This window comes from Dysidea avara, chromosome 7 (genome assembly GCF_963678975.1).
Source record: "Dysidea avara chromosome 7, odDysAvar1.4, whole genome shotgun sequence".
In the NCBI taxonomy this organism is placed as follows: domain Eukaryota; kingdom Metazoa; phylum Porifera; class Demospongiae; order Dictyoceratida; family Dysideidae; genus Dysidea; species Dysidea avara.
In genome coordinates, this window is record NC_089278.1 from 23,459,563 (window position 1) to 23,483,817 (window position 24,255).

The following is a 24,255-nucleotide window of genomic DNA, read 5'->3' on the forward strand; positions in this document are numbered from 1 at the left end:
GACCTCAAACTGTGCCCCAGGTGGTGGGGTATTTGATGCAACAAGGGCACGTAGCGGGTGCTTCGGGGTCCTTTACTGGGGGATAAGTGGGGAATTTGACATCAAAAGTAGCCCCAGGTAGTGGGGATAAGAATTTTTAAATGTTCAAATTCCCACCTATCCCCCACCTCTGCCTGTGTTCATAGTGGTGGGGCAAAACATTGATATGTGCATAATAGAGCAGTCACAATATTTCAGAGAAAAGCAGTGTAACAAGCTACGTATGTAGTTATAATTAAGGAGGTATAGTTGGTGGAGGGCAGCTATTGTTTGTAGGTAGTTACCTTTTTAGACCAGGCGCGCGCCCACAGCTGGCCTTCGGCCGGCTGTGGGCGTGCGCCTGGTTTACTGAAATTGTTTTCGTAAAAGTGTGTGTGTGTGTACCTATCTACCTATCTATGTTTATCCGTACGCACCCACGTGAGCAAAATCGTTTAGTAATGGTAAGAACAGCTTTTAAGTAAGAAGTAAAAGTGAAATGAAGTCTGTATTAAACTTCTGCACAGGTGAACTTTGCTCTGAGGTGGTTTCTTTTCGGCGGACTGAAATACGGGTGTGGCGACTTTCCTCAGACTACCTTCCCCTTGAGGTTATCATGCGTTTAGCCCGGTGCAGGCCTCGTACACTACCAGGAATAGCCTATCACTTCGAGTTGAAAGGGGGCGTATTCCTTACATACGTGAATGAAAATGAAGAGCAGCTTTGAGGCTTTGTCGAGAGAATTTGTGGGAAAAAACACGTTAGTCAAACTATAAAACAGTTTAGAAGATACTTTTGTGCGTATTATGTTGGTAAAAGCAGTTTGTTTAACAAACGCTTCCTTAGTAGTGCATAGCAATGTAATTGAACGAATTACGAATATTTAATGAATTACAAAATACGAGAATTAGCTAATAATGTTATTGCACAACCCAAAATTACCCTATTGTAAAGTAGTAATACATAATTGGTCAATTCATAGTAGCATATACTGTCTATAGATGAGTTAGCTAGCTGCATGGTGCCTGGTTTTTAGAAGTGTACAACATCAACTTGTTTTCTTCTTTGTTTTGGTCTTCAACTTACAGCTAGGCCCTGGCATCACCAAAAGTCTGGCTATACCCCTGATGATATCAAATACTCTGTATCAATTAAATGATTACAGTTAACAGCTAGTGCTATGTAGATACTCCTAAAGTACTTTACTGCAGTGTTACAAGACCGTTTATTATTTATAGCTGAAGATTTCAATTACACAAGTGTAATTCCAGTAAAATTCGAAGCTGGTATCACTGCTGTTGCAGCAAGTATCACTATTGTGGATGATATAGAAGTGGAGTCTGTCACTGAACGGTTCACTATTGAGTTGGTGGTTCCAAACAGTGCCAAAGATATTGGAATAAAAGCTGGATTTATTACTAAGGCAATGGTAGACATATTAGATGATGACAGTGAGTACCACACATGTCTAATAATTGATACATTCTGTTGCATGTAGCTGCCACTGTTGGATTTACCCAGTCACAGTTTAGTGCATTTGAGAATGAGTCACCACTGGTAGCCACACTAGAAGCCAGTGCTCTTGTTGGAATTTCTTTTGAAGTGTTTGTTATTGCAACACCTTTAACTGGACATGGTGGTGCAGGGGGTAAGTGTGTGGTTATATCTGACAACCATGTACATGTTTTACTGAACAGGTTCTGATTTTATGGTTGGTCTTTTAAATGTGGATTTTGTGGCAAGGCAGTTAAAGGTAAATGTATCCATCAATATTATGGATGATGATGATTTGGAACCAGCTGAAGAGTTTAGGTTGACATTTATCATAGTAGCTACGGTTAGTTCAATACAACCAGGAAATATCACTACAGCAACTGGAAGAATTCTAAATGATGACAGTACGTTTATATGTTTTATAAACACGGTTATTTATGGTATCAATTAGGGGTCTATGTTGGGTGGTTGTCCAACATGGCCACAGTATTTGAAGGAAATGATCTTTCTGTTGCTCTGGTATTAAACAGAGAACCTGGTATAACATTTACAGTATCAGTGAATGCCACTAATCTTAATACTACAAGTAAGTAAATTTCTCATTTATCTTAATTTATATTGGAAATATAATATAGAAGATGATTACAGCATTAGTTCACCCTCAATTAATTTTGCAATGGATGAGACAATCAAGTCAATTATTATTTCACCTAGAGTTGACGGATTGCTTGAATTCAATGAAACTTTTCAATTACAGTTTGAAATTGAATCAGATGCAAGGGAAGTAGGAGTTATTTCCAATTCTTCTTCAGTTGCCACCATCACTATACAAAATATTGATAGTTAGTAATATAGTAGTTATGTATGATCGTTTGGTTAAACATGTGTGTTGTAGCTGTTGTAGTGAAATTTGCACAACCAAAATACAATGTCACTGAAGGAGCAGTTATTTCAATTACAGTGGTTATTGGCAGAAGTACTAACAGAAATTTCTCATTGATATTAACCACACTCACCAATTCGTCATCTGGTATGTATCGCTCTGCTCATTAACACATTTGTGATTCACCTGTTCTACACAGAGGATGATTTTGTTAGTAGTACATTTGAATTGGTGCTTGGTCTTAACAAAACAGAAACAAGTGTATTAATCCACACAAAGCAGGATAAAATATTAGAGCCTGATGAAACATTCTTTGCTTTACTACAACTGACAGAAGAAAGCTACAACATTGGAGTTAGACTTGAAGAGGAAACCAGCATCACTGCAGTTACTATTATTAACACCAATGGTGATCATATTTTATTTCAATTTAATAATGTGTTTAGTGTGTCTGTACACAGTGATCTATGTGGGCTTAACTACTACTGAGTACTTCAGTTTTGAGGATAGTAGAGTAATGGCTATTACCTTGGAGAGTGATCCACCAACAAATGCCAATATAAGTGTCAGTTTGAAGCTAACACCCAAATCTGCATCAGGTACTACAACATACTTTGTCATAACTTTATATGTATACTATTGCTCCATTATAGAACTAGACTTCGATAGTGGTGAAATTGAAGTAGTCTTTAGCCCAAACAGTACTCTAGTGTCTGTTAACATTACAATTTTTGATGATATCGACCCTGAATTTAATGAAACAATTGATATTGCAATAATGATAACAGCTGCAATGAAAGAAATAGGTGTGAAGGATGGAAATATTACAAAAGCAATTGGAGTTATACTGAATGACGACAGTAAGCTTATTATAATTGGTACAGCTATTTTTAGACATGTGTATGTTGTGTAGGTTTGTATGTTAGTTTTAATGAGTCATCAGTTACTGTGGATGAAGGAAATAGTACCATAATACAAATAGTTCTAGATCATGCAGCTGGATCCAACTTTTCAGTGAACATTGAGATAACTTCACCATCAATGTTGATAACAGGTGATAGACTATTTTATGGTGCACACAACAAACTAGAAAATATATACATACTGAATCACAATAATTTTCAGGTGATGATTACTCTTTGCCTCAAACTGTAAAGTTTGGACCTAATGAAACAATACAGAATATAATATTGGAGGCAATTGATGATGATGTTGTCGAGTATGATGAAGTTCTTACTTTGAAAATTGACATCACAGATGAGTTGATGGAGATTGGAATTATGCCTGGTGTTCTTAATGAAATGACTGCAACTATTGTTGAAACTGATGGTAAGAGTATATTCTGTATTTTATCCCTACCATACTGCTGTTGCTTTGTATCTTTTAGTTGTTACTGTATCTTTTGAATCTAATTATACATCAGTTGTTGAAGGAGGCAAACTGGAACTTACAGTGGTTGCAAACTATGCATTTGTCTTGACTTACGACATTTTGATATTATCCAACTATGATGGTTTGTAAATCCACTATAGTATTTAAAATGATTTATCTTTTCATAGAGGGAGCTAACAATTATTACACAGCCACATTCAAAGCTGGAGAAACATTGACCAAGGTTGATATTGACATTAAAGAAGATTCCGTGGTAGAGACTGTTAAGCAGTATTCTTTCATGCTTAATGGAAGTAATCAGTCAGTTCCTTTGCAGTTAGGAACTCCTGATCATTTGCAAGTGGATGTGATAGATAATGATGGTAACGAATAATTGTTGTATTTTATGTAAACTATTACAATATACACAGAACATTCTAAAAGAGCATAATTGCATATATTTTAGGAGAAAAAAATTACTATTTAGGTAACAGATGATGTATCATTGTAATATTGTAATATTCCTTTCTGCACGCAATATACCTTTGAACAACAACTTTGATCACCAAAAAACACACACAAAATGTACAGTAACGCAAGTCTATTTTATACCATGCATAATCTTACAATAACATGGTTACAATACAAAAACAAGTTGCTTACTAATTTACAAAGACATTTACACAACCATAATAAGTGCTAATAACCTACTGTAATTACAAAACTCAACAAACAGTTCATAGGTAAAGCTTCTGTTTACCACAATCATGTATATACATATGCAATGTACAGTGTAGCATAATTATTATTAATGAAGTTACCGTATATATAGCTGGTAATTTTCAAAAGGTTTTATTTTCGGATATTTCAAAGAGGCCCTTCTCTTTGAAATAAATTCCCACGTCCGATTGTTCTTCAAAAATAAATTCCCACAAGTGAAAGCAATGATCCAACTTTCGGCGATCCGCTTGTGTATTCCTCAAGTTTTAGCTCAGTATTACTGATGATAATGGGTAAATTGTATCATTACTGTGCCAATAACCAGAAAATAGGCGATCCAGAAGGGAAATTGATGCCGTCTGCTCTTAGAATCTATGGTAGATAGCTAGATAGCTAGCTATGATCGAGTGTGATAGAGCCAGTGAATTTATTCACTTGAGACTCCCTGAGTCTTCTCTCCAGTACACAGGGATGGGAATTATTCCATCAGTAATTCAGTTTTGACAAACATTCATGCATCTTCATAATTTGTGACACAAATTTCCATTTATTTGAAATCCTTCCGGACTTCAAAATATACACTCTTCGAAATTAAAATCCTTCGAAATTCAGATATTGCTTCTTGTGCAAAATTTTCTGTTTCGAAAATAACCCTCTATATGGTAGATTAATAAAGAAAATGTGATGTGTGTATTTAGTTATGGGCATCAGATTTGATCAAGAATCACAGGACATCATTGAAGGAGATGTAGGTACAGTCTCAGTTGTGGCAGATCACATTTCTGAAGTAAATGTTACCATTTACATACAAGTAACTCCTATCACTACATCTGGTAAGACATATTAATCCATCCAATTTGTTCCATTGGTATTTTACGTTTAGTTGATGACTATTACTATTATAATTCGACCACTGTTAATAACACATTGACATCTACTCAAGGGAATACATCTAACATGATGGGTGTAGAATTAGTTCTAGTCTCTGGCCAGAACATGACATCCATCAACATTACCACAGTGGATGATGATATTGTAGAATCAACAGAATCATTACATATTACAATTTACCATGTTTTGACAACAGGAGTTATTTCTCTGCAAATCACAGGACAAAACTCATCAAGTATACAAATTATTAACAATGATGGTAATTGATTATCCTGTAACTAATATAATTTTACATAACTGGTGCATTTCAGTAACATATTCAAGCCTTGCAGCAGCTGAGCAAACAGTTGTTGAAGGTCATGTTGTCATGATTGTTGTTGAAGTCAGTCGACCATTAAGCTTTGATACAACTGTGAATATCTCAATAACTCCATCTAGCAGTTCAGAAACAGGTTTACAATTTGTGTGATTTGTACAGTGGTGCTTTATATAACTTGTTGTATAGCCTCTGTAGATGATTACAGTCCAACTCAACTTACAGCAACCATCACTCCAGGAAGTACAAATACAACAGTGATGTTTGTTATCACTGATGATGATATGCTTGAATCAGTGGAAATATTTGAAATTTTGCTAATAGTGCCAATAGATATGGCTATTTTACCAGGAAATATCACAACACTCACTCTAACTGTCTTAGATAATGATGGTCAGTTTCACAGGAGTGAATATAATAAAATGATTATACACTTTTTTAGAAACTTCTCTGTCATTTTCAAGTCACGAATACATTATATATGAGAATGACACTCAAGTCACAATAATACTGACATCAAATAATATCACCTCTACTATTTTTGAGGTAGAATTGCACATCTCCAAAATCTCTGCAACAGGTAAAAATGAATTATGTTAGTAATTTAGACATATGATATGTATTCAACATATATCCATGCAAACACAGCCAATTGTAAACTGTAAAAAGTTTGTGGTGAAAAAACAAACTTTGAAGCAAACTTTAAATAAATAGTTCAAAGCTGCATGAGTGTATAGGACTTCTAGAAGCAGAGGGTCTGAGAGGACAGACACCCCATACATTTGTTGATATGAATAGACAAGTCCTAGAGATATACAGAATTATGCTAAGCCCCACAATAGATGCATATTGCATGCTAATTACCTGTCATAATAGTACCATGGTTACAAGATGTATTGCACTTATATACACCCTTCATCCTCAATCATCAGAAATTTACTGTTGATAACCCTTGTCTTTGGCTTGGGGTTTATCGCCAGTACATTTCCTCTATTTTGGTTTTGGGGTGTATATAGGTGCAATACACCTCATAGCCATGCTTTACATATCCTTTGCAGCTGGAGATTTTAATACTGCAAGTATCATTCCAATAACATTTGAACCCAACATTACTGAGGTTGTAGTGAATATCACTATTGTGGATGATATGGAACTGGAACTGACTGAAGAGTTTAGTATTGAGCTAGTGATACCGGACAAAGTTCATAATATTGGAGTAAATCCTGGCTTCGTTGCTAGTGCAGTGGTGAAGATAGTAGATGATGATAGTGAGTGATATTGTGTGCAGTAGCTATAAATATTAATTATTGTAACACACAGCTGTTATTGTGGAGTTCACACAGTCAGTATTTACAGTGTTTGAGAATGAGTTAGAAATTATAATCACATTGGAAGTCCGTCATCCCGCACTGACTGAGTTTACTGTGATTGTTTTAGCATCACCTGATACTGCTGATGGTAAAGACTTTGTTAGAGATATTGCCAGTTATATCTTTATATTTATCTTTTAAGCTTCTGATTTTGCAATTGGCAATACAACAGTAACATTTGGACCTGTTGATACGCAAGTGATGTTTCCTATAACGATCACTAATGATAATACTTTAGAGCTGACAGAAGAGTTTGGTTTGACTTTGTTTATCCCTGATATAAGCAGGAGGCTTGGGGTAATGAAAGGGGCCAGAAATTTTGCAGCTGGAAGAATTATGAATGATGATGGTAATGAAATAAAATATGGAAATTGTGATTTTAAGCAGCACTGGTGTTATAGGTGCAAATATTTCATGGTCAATGGACACAGCACTGGTAACCGAAGGAGTGAATATGTCCATTAGCTTGATACTAAACAGAGCACCTGGTGTACCATTTGTTGTTTCTGTGAATTCAACTAACATCAATACCACAGGTTTTGCTGAGTAGCTACATATTAAGACAATTGTCCAATTATTTGCTTTTTATTGTACAGATCACGATTATGCTATCATTCCAAGCTTGGTGAAATTTGATCCTAATGATATAAGAAAAGAGGTCATCATTATGGCATCTATTGATAAACTGTTGGAGTTCAATGAAACATTTGTGCTAAATTTTGAGATTGATTCTGATGCCCAAAGAAGAGGAATCGTTCAGAGCAATCCGTCAATGGCAACCATCACCATAGTGAATAATGATAGTTAGTCATGATAACTTTGTACTATAGTTGAATGTATTTTCAACTGTTATAGTTGTATCTGTCAAGCTTGATCGATTACAATACAGTGTGATGGAGGGATCAAATGTTTCAGTTAAGATTCTAGCTGATAAGCCGGTATTGACAGTTTACTCAGTTTTGCTTGAAACAGTATCCTCTAAATCTTCATCTAGAGCATCTGGTATTTAGTTGTCAATGTATATTTGTAGGTGTTGCTTATGTACATGTTGCAGCTAACGATTTTATTATGGAGATGGTTGAACTACAGTTTGCTCCAAACCAGACAGAGATAAGTTTCTCAATACACACACTAAGTGATTTCCTATTAGAAGCTGATGAGGAGTTTGTTGTTAGGATAGAGGTAACTGATTCAAGTAAAATGATTGGAGTAAAACACAGTAAATCAAATACTTCATCCGCAACTGTTACTATCATCAATACTAATGGTAATATATGTATATGCATGTATACAAAACTATATATATTGTTTGTTTAACAGAGGTCTTTGTGGAACTAACAGCTAATGAGTATTTCACTGTTGAAGATAGTGGAATAATGTTTGTTAGTCTAGAAAGCAATCAACCTGCCAATACTAGCATTACCGTTATTTTACAACTAATGTCAGAAAGTGCATCAGGTATTATGCATGCTAGCTACTTCGTGTTCTAACCATTGTTTGTTCAGGGATGGATTTTAAGAACGATGACATTGCAATGGTATTTGGTCCTAATGATTCCCTAGTAGAAACCAACATTACAATTGTTGCTGACATATATCCAGAATTTAATGAAACATTTGGCATCAGGATTTTAATACCACTGTTCATGGAAGAGATAGGTGTGAAGAGTGGAAATATCACTAAAGCAACTGGAGTCATATGGAATGATGATAGTAATCATTGTTGTGTATTCATATCTTATTATTAACATTTATTTACTTTCAGGTCTGTTTGTCAGCTTTGAGGATCTAATATATAATGTGATTGAAGGAACTGGTGCTGTCATCCAAGTTATATTAGACCATCCTCCAGGCAGTAATATTGATATTATGATAGATGTTAACCCTTTATCTGCAACAGGTGTGTATTAGGGTTGGAACGAATATATAAATACATCCTCCAAAGCGTCTTTTGAAAATGTTGCCAAAGCTTTGAAGCTTTGTTACAGATGTCATGTCAACAATTAATGAATACAATTGATGGTTACTAGGGTATACACTGTAATACAAACTTCTACACTTTGTTATAGCTCCAGTGTAACCATTGTTTAAACTATAACTACTCCAAAAAATAAGCAAATAGCAGCTTCCATAAGGAGTGAAATAGTTGTGCAACTGGTTTAACTTGTTAGTATCTATGGTAATGAAGCTTTGGTGAAGTAAAGCAGCATCCGAATGTTATGAAACCGAACAAAGCTTCAAAGCTTTGAACTATTTGTCTCAACCCTAGTGTGTATATATGTGTGTAATGTGCAAAGTTATTGTTTTGATTAATTTTAGCTTTGGACTACATTTTATCACGTACTAATGTAACATTTGGACCAAATGACACATCACAAAATGTGACACTGTTAGCAGTTGATGATGATATTGTGGAGTATGATGAGTTGTTAACTATGAGTATCATGATCACTGATCAATTAATGGATATTGGAGTTCTACTAGGAGATATTACTATGACAACTATTAATATTACTGATAATGATAGTGAGAACTAGCTACAATATATTTAGTTGATTATAATTATGCTATTTATCACATACAGGAGTTACAGCAAGCCTCTCCCCATCCACTGTTAATGTTAATGAAGGTGACAATTATACAATTGCTGTTACTCTTGACAGACCTGCTGGTGTCATAATTGGTCTGATTATTGAAACAAATCCTTTGACAGCTACAGGTATGTGTACTTCGGTAGTGTAGGCATGCAATATCATTTTGAGTAAGTCTGTAATAACATAGACGTGGGATAGTGATTTTCATTATTGCATTTATACTGGATTTTTATACTGCAGCTGATGACTATGACAATGGAACAATTGTGATATATTTTGAATCAACTGAAGTATCACAAAATCTAACATTGACCACAATACAAGACTCGATATTTGAACCCAAAGAAAGATTTGAGTTGCTTTTGAAAATTCATTATGAATACCAACATTTAGAAATACATACAGCTAATGATAAGGTCATGGTCAATATTGCTAATGATGATGGTGAGTAACTTACCATTGTTATGCTTTATCCTATTGTGATCTTGTTTTTGCATAGAATTGACCATCAGTTTTACAGAACCACTCTACTCTGTATTTGAAAACCAGTCCAGGTTGAAAGTTCAGCTAGAGTGCAGTCAACCACCATACAGAAATATTGCATTCACAGTGACACCAATTGCTGTCAATGCTTCAAGTAAATTAGTGTAGACTTCCTTGTATGCATGTAAACATTTCTGTTTTATGTGTAGAGAGAGATGTAATTTAAAGGATGTTGATGGAAGATTCAAGTTCAATCAAACTAAGACAGAGGTTGAGATTCGCATAAAAGATGATTCTCGTTTAGAATCAGCAGAAATATTTCGATTGATGATAGTTATTGCCAAACGTTATAGAAATATTGGTGTTGCTAAAGGTACATTGTCTGATGCACTAGTTAAAATCATCAGCGATGATAGTAAGTTATGCAAAGTCTGTGATGTTATTAACAAGCTGTTAATATTTAGCTGTAACTGTGCAATTTTCTGCAAACATGTTTAATGCCAGTGAGAACAATGATCTTCCCCCTATCACTGTGACTGTCAGTAGGTTGACTAGAACTCCTTTCAGCATCTATGTGATTGCAACTGCCAACACTGCTATTGGTATAGCAACATCTGTGTAAATGTTTGTCATGACTTAAATGTTGTACACACACACACACACACACACACACACACACACACACACACACACACACACACACACACACACACACACACACACACACACACACACACACACACATACACACACACACACACACACACACACACACACACACACACACACACACACACACATACACACACACACACTGTAATCATATTAAATTATGTCTTTGCTGTGTATACCATTTAATATAGGAGACGATTACCATTTAACCACAACACTACTGCTGGTCAATTTCAGTGGAGACTCACCCACTGCTGATGTCAACATACCAATAGTAGATGATCAAATATTGGAACATCCTGAAATGTTTAGTCTTCAGATTAGCATACCACAAGAATCTGCTGACATTGGAATATTGCTGGGAGACCAGGACACTGCTAATGTGACCATAATAGATAATGATGGTAAGAATCAAGTTTGTTTTGTAATTAGCATAATATAAAAATAATGCATGAAGTTTCATCTGGGTAGCTGTCAAAATTAGGTATAGCTTATGTATATATTAAGCAGTTGCTAATTATATAGACAGTAAAGAGATGTTATCAAAATGGGTAGGCATTTACAGAAGTGCTGATGTTCAGTGAATCTGTTGTGATAATGTGCATCGCTTTGCACACCATTTACATTTGTTATGATCAATAAATAGATTGGCACATTATCATAGTAACTGAGTGTTATTTTAAATCTGAAGCTTAATGACAAATAGCAGTATATCCACTGACAAATATAGTGAAGGTGGGTGTTATTGGTTTTGTTTATGTAATGGTGTAGCTACCTCATGAATTATGTTGCTTTCACTATGCATTTCCCTAAATTTATTCCTGGTAGTGTATGGTATAGCACAGTAATTCTTACTTGGAATAAATCAGAAATATGAGAACCAATAGTTGTAACACAAATCAGTATTTGCTCTGCCTCAAATTCACATGATATCTCATAGTACTGTATATTTTTTTAGTGGCAATACTTATGAGAATATGTTATCAATTACAGGAGTTATAGCCAGTTTTTCATCATCCAGTCCCAATGTAAAAGAAGGCGATAATTATACAGTGACTGTTAGTCTTGACAAATCTCCTGGTAGATTGATTGGTTTCATAATTGAAACCATTCCTTTGTCAGCAACAAGTATGTATGTGTGTTGAATTGTATAAGTCTGTATAATGTATTATATGAACAATCATTTTCATAGCCATTTATTGTGTAAATTTGTTACAACACAATTTCGAGCAGTGCACACCGCCAGAGCAGTGCACACCCTCAGCACTTTTCATGGATTTCATATATGAGCACACATAGGGTAGCATGACTATATAGTAGTTTCCTAGCTATACACACCACACCACATGTAGTTCTACCATGTTGCCACATCAGTTATCATGTTAAATATTGAACTTGTACTTGTACCTGTAATATTGGAAATGTTGACATGTACAGCTGAAAGAAACCATATATGTAGATGTGCATATATGGACCACTTTGATACTTAGCCAATCAATAGTGCTTTTTCCTGGTCTGTGGAGGATATATTAAGTACATCCCAAGGGATTATGAAGGCTTGCATCTTTCCATAAAAAGAATATTGACCAGAAACCAGACTCATAATATCTTGACAGCACCTTGGTGGTATTGGTTGGGTATGCTCTCACTCAAAATTGATAAGTTGCTACAAACTATTTTGTGGAATATTTTACTAGCTACTTAATGCCTTCAGCTAAGCATAAGCTGCAATATTGACTAGTATAGAGGCTAGGGGCTTGATCACTGTTATATGTTACTTCAGCCTGACAGGTACCTTTTGACACACCTTAGGATATACAATGCATGCATCATGGACTTACATTTGTCTTTCTTTTCATCCTGCCTCTTTTCATTGGCACTGCAAGGTGTTGATTTGCAGTAGCACACCAATGATTTAAAATAAAATGAACCTCAAAAATGTTACAGCCTGACCACTCAAGTGTATTCCATTCCATCCAGACTGCTGATATTGAGTGTGTTTTTCAGCATTTGGGCCATAAGTCACCTACTACTGATTGTATACTCCATTGCAGAATTTTAAACCTGCTTGTAAATAGGCAAGTACATGATGTCATGCGAGAACAGAAATTCAACCTTGTATAACTTGACTAGATAGGGGTAATGCTCAGCGCTCTAACCAAATTATAATATCGTATGCAGAACTGATTAATCATCATATTAATAATAGCATAAATGTTAACCACATATGTATATATATGTGTGTGTGTGTGTGTGTGTGTGATGACATGCGGTGATGATAACTTACCATGACATTTTTACTATTATAGGTAGTGATTTTGAAATTGGACCATTTGAAGTGAATTTTGAATCGAATGATATGTCACACAATCTGACACTGGAAATCCTCCAAGATTTAATATTTGAACCTGTGGAATCTTTTGAATTACGTTTGACAGTTCCTGATCAATACCGACACTTAGAAATAAGCATTGATGCATCCAATGACAATGTTAGAGTCAGGATTAATAGTGATGATGGTATGCAACTGATTAGTATAGCTATCACTACCTTGAGCTGAAATTTTAAGGGCTTGGTTTTCAGTGTCATTTAATGGCAGCTTTCAAAATAATATTTTCAAAATTTATGATATGTGTTTCCTCAATTGAAAAACATGTTCATATATCTTCCTATTTGTACTTCTTTGTTTTGTCACAGAACTGGCCATAAGCTTTGCACAACCATTTTACACTGTGTTTGAGAATGAGTCTACTTTGAGAGTGCAGTTAGAATGTAGTCAACTTCCATACAGAGGCATTTCAGTGACAGTGAGACCAACTGCTATCAATGTTACAAGTATGATAGTGTAATTTTCTTGTGCATATAAACAATGCTGGTTTTTGTTTGCAGGAAGAGATCTAGACTTAAGCGATGTTAACACAAAGTTTATGTTGAACGAAACTAAGTCAGAGATTGACATTCGCATTAAAGATGACTCTGATTTAGAATCAGTAGAAGTATTTCAGCTGCGTGTAATTATTCCTAAAGCTATGAGAAGAATTAATGTAGTGAAGGGAGAACTTTATAGTGCATTGGCTGGAATCATTAGCGATGACAGTAAGTTATAGTAGGATATATTTATATTGTGGTATATATTATCTTCTTTTAGCTGTAACTGTGCAGTTTACTGCTAGTACTTTTAATGTCAGTGAGAGCAATGACCATAAACCTGTAACTTTAGCTGTTAGTAGATCAACTGGAATACTTTTTTATGTTGTTGTTAAAGCAGCTTCTCAAACAGCTACAGGTAATATTTACATACAACATGTGCATTTTGACAAGAGGAACATCATGCATTGTTAATGGTTGATAATGTGTGTAAAATAATCACACTGACGCATGAGATTTGTAAAGCTGGGGTATTTTGCTGTTTTGATAGGAGATGATTACCAGGTAGTTGATACACTACTGGTCAATTTCAGGGGAGACTCACTCACTGCTGATGTCAACATACCAATAGTAGATGATCAAATATTGGAACGTCCTGAAATGTTTAGTCTTCAGATCAGCATACCACAAGAATCTGCTGACATAGGAATATTATTAGGAGACCAGGACACTGCTAATGTGACCATAATAGATAATGATGGTAAAGTTGTCTTAGTACTTTTATGTTTTTAACTAGATCATGTGGTTACTTTTTCATAGAGTTCTCAATACACTTTGATGATGATGTGTACATTATTGGGGAACATCAGTTGGTACTACCAATTACAGTAATTGCTGAGAGACCAGCTTTAGTAGAATATGATGTTTTAGTCCATCCTGTGGTAACTGACTCCAATGCTACAAGTATGTATGTGTAGCCATGCATGTTATCATTAATTTCTATTAAAAATTTTAACGTGCAGAGTTTTAATTTGCAACGTTTCAGTTAAAGTTTTTAGCTACTATTTTAAAACTCAGTAGCTCTGTTTAGTAGGTTTCTCCCCCTGGTGCCTGCCAAAATGCTGCCATTAAAGAAGTATCACATGTGACCCGATTTGTGAAAAGGGGTCTTCCAGACATATCCAATTTACCAACTTTGACAACTCATAACTTCAGATAGGAAAAGGCTGTTGACTTAAAATTTGGTCAGTGGTGCACACCAACATCAATTTCAGGTTAATATGTTTGTTTATCACTAAATTGTAGTCTTCCGAGTTCATAGAATTAGATGTGTGTGGAAGTCCCCTTTTTGCAAATTTGGTCACATATACAATGAAAATCATCTTTATGGAATAGTCTTAGTGTATCTGGTATGTTAAACAACAAGACAACAATTACAGAAAGCCAAATATTGAATTTTTAAAAATTCCGCAACTCAATTTTAAATTAATTTGCTTGTCTCCTGTCCTCACCATAGTCGTAAGGATAGAGGCCAAACAGAGTAGTCCATGGCCCCTTTCTCACCACAATAACAAACTCACTTGTGGTATGTGCTTTTTCTGGTTATGATGAGTGTCTCCCTTTTTCGTTTTGCCTTTCCTTTTATCTTCAATTATATGATCATTTTTTCTTCATGCAAGGAAACCATACTGAGGTGTTTATTTCTGTATCAACACTTTCTGCCACAAACTATTTGAAACATTTATGCTACTGTATGAGGAAGTAGATACCTGTAGCAGCACTTACAAAATGATCGTCACACCCCTTAAGTGATCAGGACTTGCCACCACATCCTTAAATGGCAGAACATGGTGCCTATGTCCCTTAATAATCTAGTTGCATTTAGTTACAGTGTTGCTATAGAAAAACAAGACTAGAAACCGTGCCTCTTAATCTGTTACATAGCTCACTCAAGATAGCAGTCATGGCCACATGTGATGTGCTATATCAAAAAAAAAAAACCAAAAAAAAGATCAAAAAAAACTATATAATACAATTATATAATACAATTACTTTAAAAATGAAGTAGGTTTCAGCAATAAAAAGTCGAGGGGTAGCCAATGTCTTGGGACTCTCGTACACTATCCGAGAAATCCAATTAGAAATCCACTAAATATTTAGAAATTCTAAATCCTGAGCCATGTACAGAATAGGTTACTCTTGTTTCTGTCCGTAAATGAGTTCAGTTATAGCCGTCGCTCATACAAATCAACAGTAGTGCAAAGTACATCTGTGCCTCTTCTGGAGTTCCTCTGATCCCATCAGCTCCTCTCTTAGGTGTTTCCTGACAAGCATTAGCAAAAACTTGAGGTAAAAAATCACGATAAAAATTGAAATTAGAATTGCATTGTATTTACAAATATTTTAAAATGTTTTTGACATACTTAAATAGTGGGACTCTCATACACAATATTGGGTTTTTGTATGGGTATTGGCTACTCCCTCGTGAAAAGTAGTGAAACAAGAAATATGAATGATGGTAGCTATTACAACATAACTAATTATGTAAAGTCCCTACTTGGGCATGTTATCACCACCACCTGTTCAGTGCTGAAGTAGGGATTTCCCACTAGTATGATAGAAACACTCTTACCTGAAAACTTCAAAGCATATAATGTTCAAAAATTTTGTGCCCCTCTGACCCCCTTAGGTTGGCATGCTTTGCATACTAGTGCACAAACTAAGTTATCCTCTCAGTATACACAATCTATCACCTAGATATAGTGTTATCCTAAAAACATCTGACTACATCCCTGAATGTGCAACCCCTCTAAAAGTTGTTTCCTTCCCCCTACATTTTGGTGGTTGGTGTTAACATCATTTGTGACCCAGTCTGAGAAAACTGGTCTTATCGCCCATGTCAGTAGATTTGATTTTTCACCCAGGACACAAAGCTACATGAATAAACTATCTAATTCCACAATCAAAATCAGCTAGACTTGAGTGGTCTGGTTTTGCTGGCTGCTTTTCCCAAGCCCAGTGGCGATCCGTACTTGCGGTGTGGGGCCTTAATGGAGCTCTGGTAAGCTTGGGGATGACTGTATGTGGCTGTACAGCTCTGTGATGTTGAATAAGTACTTCTGCTGTGAATTTCCTTTATTTTGGCCAATTTTGAGACCTGAATGGCCCAAAACTTGGCCTAATTCATCCCTATGCCTTCCTTTTAAATTTTTGTACACCATCTTGCCCCCTTCCAGCCCCCCACCTCCCACCCCTTTTGCAGCTCACCTGATACAGTCAACCTTGGTTTAAAAACTATCTAAAATGGCGGGAAATTTAGTTGTTGGCTACTTGCACAGTGGATTCTCTGGAAGGTAAGGAGTTGGTGTAAAACGTGTGAAAATTTGGTACACATAGCTTCAACCATTGGCAAGCTACAACACACTAAATACTTAAAACCGGCATTTCTTGATACTTTTAAATAGGAAATAAGACCGGTTTTCCCAGAGTGGGTCACATTTGTGCTGCATCCATCATAAACAGAGTGTTCAACTATCAGTACTTACTATGTTACAGATAATACAGTGCAAATGTTTTGTGTTAATAGGTGGTGATCTAAACACTTCAGTGCTGACAGCTCATTTTGGTCCTAATGATACTAACAGTACAGTACATATCATCATTACTAATGATGCAATTGTAGAGCCAAGGGAAGCATTCAGAATATCAGTATCTCTTCCAGTTGATTCCATTGAACTTGGTGTTCTCATTGGTGACCCAGCCAATGCTGTTGTGGTGATATTAGATGATGACAGTGGGTGACTTCAACTTTAAATTGTTACTATTCTCTTTTGTATTCTTAGACCTTCATGTATTCTTTAGACACTTGAAGTATACAGCAGTTGAGAATTCTACAATAATGAGTGTTGAAATAGAAGCCAGTAAACCAGCTGGCATCACCTTCAGTGTTTCCGTAGTACCACAATTGTTCATTAACCAAACTGGTATGTTGTAAACCTAACTTTATACACACAAAATGTGTATTCCACAAGCAAGTTAAGTAATAAAAAGTATTGTGAAATCAAAAGGTGGAAATGGCTGCAATGATGGTAATGCCAATCATTTTTTAAAATTGACTTGGTTGCTTTGATATAGATATTACTTCTTATTGTAGCTTTGGAGCTTCCTTTGTGTGTGACTTGCTATGTGTCTATTTGAATCATTTTTGTTGTTTATAACTTAGCTACTGTATAATAATTATTGCCACCTTATTTATAGCTAACTGAAAACTCTACAGGGCAAGTTGTAATGTTGCTAAACTCTCACTTGTAATGTAGCTACACTATCTACAGGGTGACTTGTAACATAAGCTGAACTCTAGGGTGGTTTTACTTGTTTGTAGCTGAACTCTTTACATGGTGACTTGTACCTCTCTAGAGGGTAACTTGCTTGTAGCTGAACTCTCTGACATGTTATTTAACTGAATGCTTTACAGGGTGACTTGCTTGTCTCTCAGTGTGACATTGCTGAATTCTCTACTTGGCAGATAATGTGGCTGAACTCTCTACAGGGTAATTTGTTTGTAGCTGAACTCTCTGCAGAGTGACTTGTTACTTTGCTGATGGTCTAGTAGGTTTATAGGTGACATGAATGCTGAATGCTCTAATAGGATGACTGTAGTATTAGAGTATCTTGATTGGATACTGGTTACTTATAGTTGGTATTCAACTCAGTGACTTTTAATCTCAACAACTGAAAGGGTGTATTGCCTATCTACATACCACTTTTCAGCTTATTCCTTTAAGCAGTTTGTTTGATAGGCGTGACAACAAATTATATTTATTCACAACCTAGATCATGCATCTGTTACGTTTGCAATCTGTACAAAATTGGAGTATCAATGTGCAGTATTATGCTCTTATTGTCCTGTAAAATGAACTAAAGCATGTGTGAGTTATTAAAAAATTTCTAAAGCAACTGAAAAGAATACGAAAAATACAAAGAAAATAAGACAAAAACGTTTTGAAGGCATATATCTTAGTTATGGTTTGGAGAATTCAGCTCAAATTTAGAATAGTCAATGCCCTATTCTGAGGGAGTTAATGGTTAGTGTCCATTCAGGAACAACCAAGATACGGACATGTGAAAATGTCTTTTCTTGGTTTGTGTATAACACACACTTGTCTGTTGTACCCACACCTGCTGTACTTGGCTGCATGACACACTATCACATATCTTGCTGCCAACTACATAATAATTTCCTATCTTTCTATATAGAGTCCAGTGCAACTGATAAGGACATTAACATTTTCCAAATGCCACTGGCATTGTTTGGACCGACTGATAATCATGCTGTTGTTAATGTGACAATCATTGATGATGATGCTGTTGAAGATGAAGAAGTGTTTCAACTACAATTGATGATTTCTTCATCTTTGCAAGAGATTGGTATAATGAAAGGAACACCAAATGTCGCAGAAGCATTAATAGTTGACAATGATGGTTAGTTATGTTGAAAAATAACAATATGTATAATGGTATAGGAAAAATTTGGAATGCTTATACACACAAAATTGCTAGATTTAGTCAGTTTTAGCTCTGCAATAGCCACTGAATTTTCATATTTGATAGATTTTCTTCCAAAGCATTTACTGTGCAAGAACCTTTAGCCTATTTATTGCACTTGTTGAAGTCATCCATTTATGCATATATATGTAAACAGTTTAGTTATTAATCAAACACTCACATTTATACAGTATTAGGTATCAGATTTGAAACAGCTTCACAGAATATTACTGAAGGAGATATAGTGACCATTACACTTGTAGCAGATCACATTGCTGAAGTAGATATTTCCTTTGTATTGCAAGTTGCTCCTATTACAGCCTCTGGTGAGATTTAAATTGGTGTATGTCTATATCAAATGCCTGTGTCACATTGTTAGTTGAAGATTATGGCAATAGTACCCTAGAGACTGTGCTTACAGCTGGACAGCAAACTGCACCAATAAACATATCTACCTTGGATGATAAAATAGTTGAAAAAACTGAATCATTTAATTTAATGATTGAACATATTTTGACACTACCAAAAGTTTCTGTACACGTTATGGAGCCAAGTTCTTCATTAGTAAGAATGGCTAACAATGATGGTAATGAATAAATTGACGTGATTATTACAATTATAGCTTGTACATTGTAGAAACACATGTTAGTCTCTCAGCAACTCAGTACACCATCCTTGAAGGTTTTGATCTTAATATTACTGTTGAGATGGACTTTCCTTTAGGCTTCACTGAAGTCATATACATCGTTGTTGGTCCTTCTAACACTTCAAATACAGGTATGACTGAGTTCTACCTGTTTCAATTGTAATATGCTTTGCAGCCACTGATGATGATTATACATACAATACTGGTCAACCAATACAAATGATTCTCACTGCTGGAGTGACTACCAATACAGTCACACTTGCCATCACTGATGATGATCTTTTAGAATCAACAGAAACTTTTCATATCTCCCTTGGCTTACCTCTACCACACTTGACTAATAAAGGTGTCTTACCAGGGAATGTTACAAAAGCTATAGTGAATATTGTGGACAATGATGGTAACCTACATAACATGAGTCCATTTATTTATTTATTTGTTACAGAAACTACTTTATCATTGTCAAGTAGTGCGTACACAGTTAATGAAACTAGTGGGATAGTATTAATATCTGTGACATCATCTAACATGACCTCTACCACATTTATAGTAGAGCTGCATACTATTCAGCACTCAGCTACAGGTAAAACCATCTGGCATCTAAATCTGTTGGTATCAGTGTTCTTGTGTAAAAAATTTAATTAGCTGCTGATTTTAATGCTACCAGTGTTATTCCAATAACATTTGAACCCAACATTACTGAGGTTGTAGTGAATATCACTATTGTGGATGATATGGAACTGGAACTGACTGAAGAGTTTAGTATAGAGCTAGTAATACCAGACAGTGTTCATAATATTGGAGTAAATCCTGGCTCCATTACTAGTGCAGTGGTGAAGATAGTGGATGATGATAGTGCGTTATATCGCATGTAGTGTGGAGCTATAGTTATTATCATATGTTTTTGTGCTGTAGTTGTTAATGTAGAGTTCACGCAATCAGTGTTTAGTGTATTTGAAAATGAGTCAGAAATGATAATAACTTTGGAAGTCAGTCATCCAGCATTGACTGAGTTTACTGTGATTGTTGTACCTTCACCTGATATTGCTGATGGTAAAGAATATTTTGCATATACTTACGTATATTTCCTTAGTTAATGTGTGTTATTTTAGCTCAAGTGAGATAATTAAATGCTGATTCATACTACTATCTTACACTGGTCACTGTATTCTCTGCTTAGAGCCATGTGTGGGGTTGGTTTGGTAAATGTGCAAGACTTCAACTGTAATGGGGCAAAACTTTGGTAATTCTTTTTCAGTGGCCAAATAGTAATATGACAAAGATACTTGGATAGGAAGATATTTTGTGACTAGATTGGCTCTGTCACTCCAAACGGTATTTTCAATTAGGCCAGAGAAAGCAAGCCAGTAGCTTAGGACAGCTGTTACCCAAGCACCTAACCTAGCATCTTAGATGTGTCAGGATGTTTTAGCCTGTACCGCAGAAGTATAGCTGTCCCATTCTGTAAACTAAAATCAAGATACTCTAATAGAAGTATTAAGTAATCTAATAGAACATCCAAAGTATTTTATTGATGCTCTGCTATTAAAAGGATTAGTATGTGAGCAAAAATTGAGCTTCTTTTTATTCTCATGCATGTTTTAAGTTCAAACAACATCACAACATCTTGCTGTAAAAAAAACCAAGCTGGTGGCATTAGCCAATGCTTTTGTCTATAGATTATAGTCAATAATTATTAGTGTTGGGTGACTAGTCAGTTAGTGTGATGAAAACATGAAGTTGTAAATTGACACTAATTCTTGCAAGTCACTTTGGATTACTTTAAAATCACATTTAAGGTTTGTGGCAAACTGGATTCAGATTGATACATAATTGTGTAGGCAATCACTGCCCTTTTTAAAATTTATTTACAATATCATCTAAAGAGCATACAACATACATACAATTAAACACGCCCTTTGGGATTCCTACTATTGAGCACTATAGATTGCATTTTTATGAATTTCCGAAGGTTCAGATTTTACTACTGAAAATGCAACTGTGACATTTGAACCATATGATGTTCAGGGGAACTTTTCCATAAGGATTATCGATGATGATAGTTTAGAACTGGTTGAGGAGTTTAATTTGGAATTAATTATTCCTTTTGCAAGTAAAGCTATAGGAGTACAAAACACTAATAGTATTGCAACTGGAAGAATTTTGAGTGATGATAGTAAGTAATCAAGCAATTTTAATTGTAAATTTATACTGTTTTATACACATATAGGGGTGGAAATTGCTTGGTTTACTGATGCTATTTTATTAAGTGAAGGAGATAATGTGTCAGTTAGTATAATACTAGACAGACCACCTGGTGTAATGTTTACAGTCTCAATCATTGTTACTGATGTTGATACTACAGGTATTGTGTATATAGTATTTCTTAGCTTACTAAGTATACATGGTTTTATACTAACTACACAGGAGCAGATTACATCATTCTACCAATTTCAGTCACTTTTGATATTGATCAGACAGAGCAAGAAGTTTACATTTCAGTTTTACCTGATTCATTGTTAGAGTTTAATGAAACATTTGAGCTTCAAATTGAAATTTCACATAATGATACACAATTAGGAATCATTTCAAGTATCCCATCAACTCTTACTGTTACTATTCATAACAATGACAGTTAGTTGTTGTTAGTACTGAGCATATAGTAAATGTTGTATCACACAGGTGTGTCTGTCCAACTGTCAGCTATAAATTATACAATTGTTGAAGGATCTAATATTTTAATAACAGTATTAGCAGACAAGCCAGCAAGGAGAAATTTCTCAGTTTTATTGACTCCTTTTACCATAAGCACCACAGGTGCAGCCTCTGGTATGTGTCATGTACCAGTGGTTGAATAGCGCATGAATGTGATTGCTGTATTCTAGCTGATGAGTTTGATAATAGAACACTAGTACTACAGTTTGGTCCCAATCAGACGGTGGGAAGTGTGATGATACAAGCAAATCATGATTTGATATTAGAAAGTGATGAAGTGTTTTATGTCAGATTGGAATTAACAGAAGAAAGTGAAATTATTGGAGTTAATGTTGATGAACCAAATGTGGCAACTGTCACTATTGTCAATACTAATGGTATGACCCATGCTTTACAAATGTATCATATACTGATATTGTATTTATATATTCTACTTCAGTTGTTTTTGTGAGATTAACATCATCTGAATATTTTACTGTTGAAGATAGTGGAGTAATGACTGTTAGTCTTGAATGTGATCAACCAGCCAACATCAGTTTTACTGTTACTCTACAACTAACACCACAAACTGCATCAGGTATTGTTAATATATGTGTGTGTATCAGTATGTACATTTTACGTTTTCTAGAATCAGATTTTAAGCGAGATGATATTGATGTGGTGTTTGGCCCAAATGATACACAAGTATTTGTTAATATCACAATTTTTGATGATTCTTATCCAGAGTTTAATGAAACATTTAATATTTCAGTGATAATCCCACCTGCTATGAGACAAATAGGTGTTATGGAAGGAGACATTATTACTACAACTGGGTTTATACTGAACGATGATAGTAAGCTTTAGTTAAAAGTGTCTTTATGTTTGTATTTCTTGTAATTTCAGGTTTATATATCAATTTTGAGCAGCCATTGTTGGTTGTGAGTGAAGGACACAAACTTGTAGTACAAATTATGACAGACCATCCTGCTGGAACAAGTTTCTCCGTGACAATTCTTGTCAGTGTAGTAAATGCTGTAGGTATGTGTTTCAGCTTATACTTGTAATCGTTTGCTATTACAATATTCTGCAGCTTCAGACTACAATTTATCACATACTAATGTAACATTTGGATCAAATGACACATCACAAAATGTGACACTGTTAGCAGTTGATGATGATATTGTGGAGTATGATGAGTTGTTAACTATGAGTATCATGATCCCTGATCAACTAATGGATATTGGAGTTCTACTAGGAGATGTTACTATGACAACTATTAATATCACTGATAATGATAGTGAGAACTAACTACAATATTAAGTTGATTATTATGCTATTTATCACATACAGGAGTTATAGCAAGCCTGTCACCTTCAACTATCAGAATAGTGGAAGGTGACAATTTTACAGTGACTATCAATCTTGACAGACATGCTGGTACTGAGATTGGATTGATGATTAGTCTTGTGTCTTTGAGTGCTACAGGTCAGCATGTGCACCTGGATGTTGAATATATCTGTTCAATTAGCATAACAATGTCAACTAATACAGAGCACTGTTAAGTGTATGAGCTATTCTAGTACATATTTAAACGTATTTGTCAAAGCTGTAGCAAGTGGTCCAACTTGGCTAGATCACTTTCAGGTATGTGCTTAAATTTTTCCAAAGATCAAGGTACTCTAACAAGTA

General features: G+C 35.2%; 2 protein-coding genes across 2 annotated transcripts in view; both read left to right on the forward strand.

Moving 5' to 3' along the window:
- The window catches only part of LOC136261602 (adhesion G-protein coupled receptor V1-like), a 41,093-nt gene extending 30,615 nt beyond the window's left edge, over positions 1 to 10,478 (forward strand). The window contains exons 15-47 of the mRNA XM_066055631.1: positions 1,257 to 1,469; positions 1,517 to 1,666; positions 1,716 to 1,916; positions 1,964 to 2,098; positions 2,148 to 2,354; positions 2,408 to 2,542; positions 2,595 to 2,804; positions 2,857 to 2,994; positions 3,049 to 3,255; positions 3,309 to 3,449; positions 3,521 to 3,724; positions 3,783 to 3,908; positions 3,955 to 4,149; positions 5,185 to 5,319; positions 5,370 to 5,636; positions 5,689 to 5,829; positions 5,883 to 6,086; positions 6,136 to 6,273; positions 6,752 to 6,961; positions 7,014 to 7,151; positions 7,206 to 7,412; positions 7,465 to 7,599; positions 7,660 to 7,866; positions 7,919 to 8,065; positions 8,118 to 8,330; positions 8,384 to 8,521; positions 8,569 to 8,775; positions 8,828 to 8,962; positions 9,382 to 9,588; positions 9,647 to 9,781; positions 9,897 to 10,100; positions 10,156 to 10,293; positions 10,349 to 10,478. Of these exons, the coding sequence (XP_065911703.1) occupies positions 1,257 to 1,469; positions 1,517 to 1,666; positions 1,716 to 1,916; positions 1,964 to 2,098; positions 2,148 to 2,354; positions 2,408 to 2,542; positions 2,595 to 2,804; positions 2,857 to 2,994; positions 3,049 to 3,255; positions 3,309 to 3,449; positions 3,521 to 3,724; positions 3,783 to 3,908; positions 3,955 to 4,149; positions 5,185 to 5,319; positions 5,370 to 5,636; positions 5,689 to 5,829; positions 5,883 to 6,086; positions 6,136 to 6,273; positions 6,752 to 6,961; positions 7,014 to 7,151; positions 7,206 to 7,412; positions 7,465 to 7,599; positions 7,660 to 7,866; positions 7,919 to 8,065; positions 8,118 to 8,330; positions 8,384 to 8,521; positions 8,569 to 8,775; positions 8,828 to 8,962; positions 9,382 to 9,588; positions 9,647 to 9,781; positions 9,897 to 10,100; positions 10,156 to 10,293; positions 10,349 to 10,365 (5,585 nt within the window). The 3' untranslated portion in view covers positions 10,366 to 10,478. The remainder of the gene's footprint in view (positions 1 to 1,256; positions 1,470 to 1,516; positions 1,667 to 1,715; positions 1,917 to 1,963; positions 2,099 to 2,147; positions 2,355 to 2,407; positions 2,543 to 2,594; positions 2,805 to 2,856; positions 2,995 to 3,048; positions 3,256 to 3,308; positions 3,450 to 3,520; positions 3,725 to 3,782; positions 3,909 to 3,954; positions 4,150 to 5,184; positions 5,320 to 5,369; positions 5,637 to 5,688; positions 5,830 to 5,882; positions 6,087 to 6,135; positions 6,274 to 6,751; positions 6,962 to 7,013; positions 7,152 to 7,205; positions 7,413 to 7,464; positions 7,600 to 7,659; positions 7,867 to 7,918; positions 8,066 to 8,117; positions 8,331 to 8,383; positions 8,522 to 8,568; positions 8,776 to 8,827; positions 8,963 to 9,381; positions 9,589 to 9,646; positions 9,782 to 9,896; positions 10,101 to 10,155; positions 10,294 to 10,348) is intronic.
- Positions 10,386 to 24,255, forward strand: part of LOC136261601 (adhesion G-protein coupled receptor V1-like) — an 86,262-nt gene continuing 72,392 nt past the window's right edge. The window contains exons 1-30 of the mRNA XM_066055629.1: positions 10,386 to 10,554; positions 10,604 to 10,741; positions 11,003 to 11,215; positions 11,805 to 11,939; positions 13,121 to 13,330; positions 13,509 to 13,646; positions 13,701 to 13,907; positions 13,960 to 14,097; positions 14,230 to 14,439; positions 14,499 to 14,642; positions 17,266 to 17,472; positions 17,522 to 17,662; positions 18,936 to 19,160; positions 19,415 to 19,549; positions 19,603 to 19,809; positions 19,860 to 20,000; positions 20,045 to 20,269; positions 20,315 to 20,452; positions 20,515 to 20,724; positions 20,785 to 20,922; positions 21,842 to 22,045; positions 22,100 to 22,234; positions 22,297 to 22,503; positions 22,552 to 22,698; positions 22,755 to 22,961; positions 23,024 to 23,161; positions 23,213 to 23,419; positions 23,470 to 23,604; positions 23,657 to 23,863; positions 23,917 to 24,051. Coding sequence (XP_065911701.1) covers positions 10,467 to 10,554; positions 10,604 to 10,741; positions 11,003 to 11,215; positions 11,805 to 11,939; positions 13,121 to 13,330; positions 13,509 to 13,646; positions 13,701 to 13,907; positions 13,960 to 14,097; positions 14,230 to 14,439; positions 14,499 to 14,642; positions 17,266 to 17,472; positions 17,522 to 17,662; positions 18,936 to 19,160; positions 19,415 to 19,549; positions 19,603 to 19,809; positions 19,860 to 20,000; positions 20,045 to 20,269; positions 20,315 to 20,452; positions 20,515 to 20,724; positions 20,785 to 20,922; positions 21,842 to 22,045; positions 22,100 to 22,234; positions 22,297 to 22,503; positions 22,552 to 22,698; positions 22,755 to 22,961; positions 23,024 to 23,161; positions 23,213 to 23,419; positions 23,470 to 23,604; positions 23,657 to 23,863; positions 23,917 to 24,051 — 5,110 coding nt within the window. The 5' untranslated portion in view covers positions 10,386 to 10,466. The remainder of the gene's footprint in view (positions 10,555 to 10,603; positions 10,742 to 11,002; positions 11,216 to 11,804; positions 11,940 to 13,120; positions 13,331 to 13,508; positions 13,647 to 13,700; positions 13,908 to 13,959; positions 14,098 to 14,229; positions 14,440 to 14,498; positions 14,643 to 17,265; positions 17,473 to 17,521; positions 17,663 to 18,935; positions 19,161 to 19,414; positions 19,550 to 19,602; positions 19,810 to 19,859; positions 20,001 to 20,044; positions 20,270 to 20,314; positions 20,453 to 20,514; positions 20,725 to 20,784; positions 20,923 to 21,841; positions 22,046 to 22,099; positions 22,235 to 22,296; positions 22,504 to 22,551; positions 22,699 to 22,754; positions 22,962 to 23,023; positions 23,162 to 23,212; positions 23,420 to 23,469; positions 23,605 to 23,656; positions 23,864 to 23,916; positions 24,052 to 24,255) is intronic.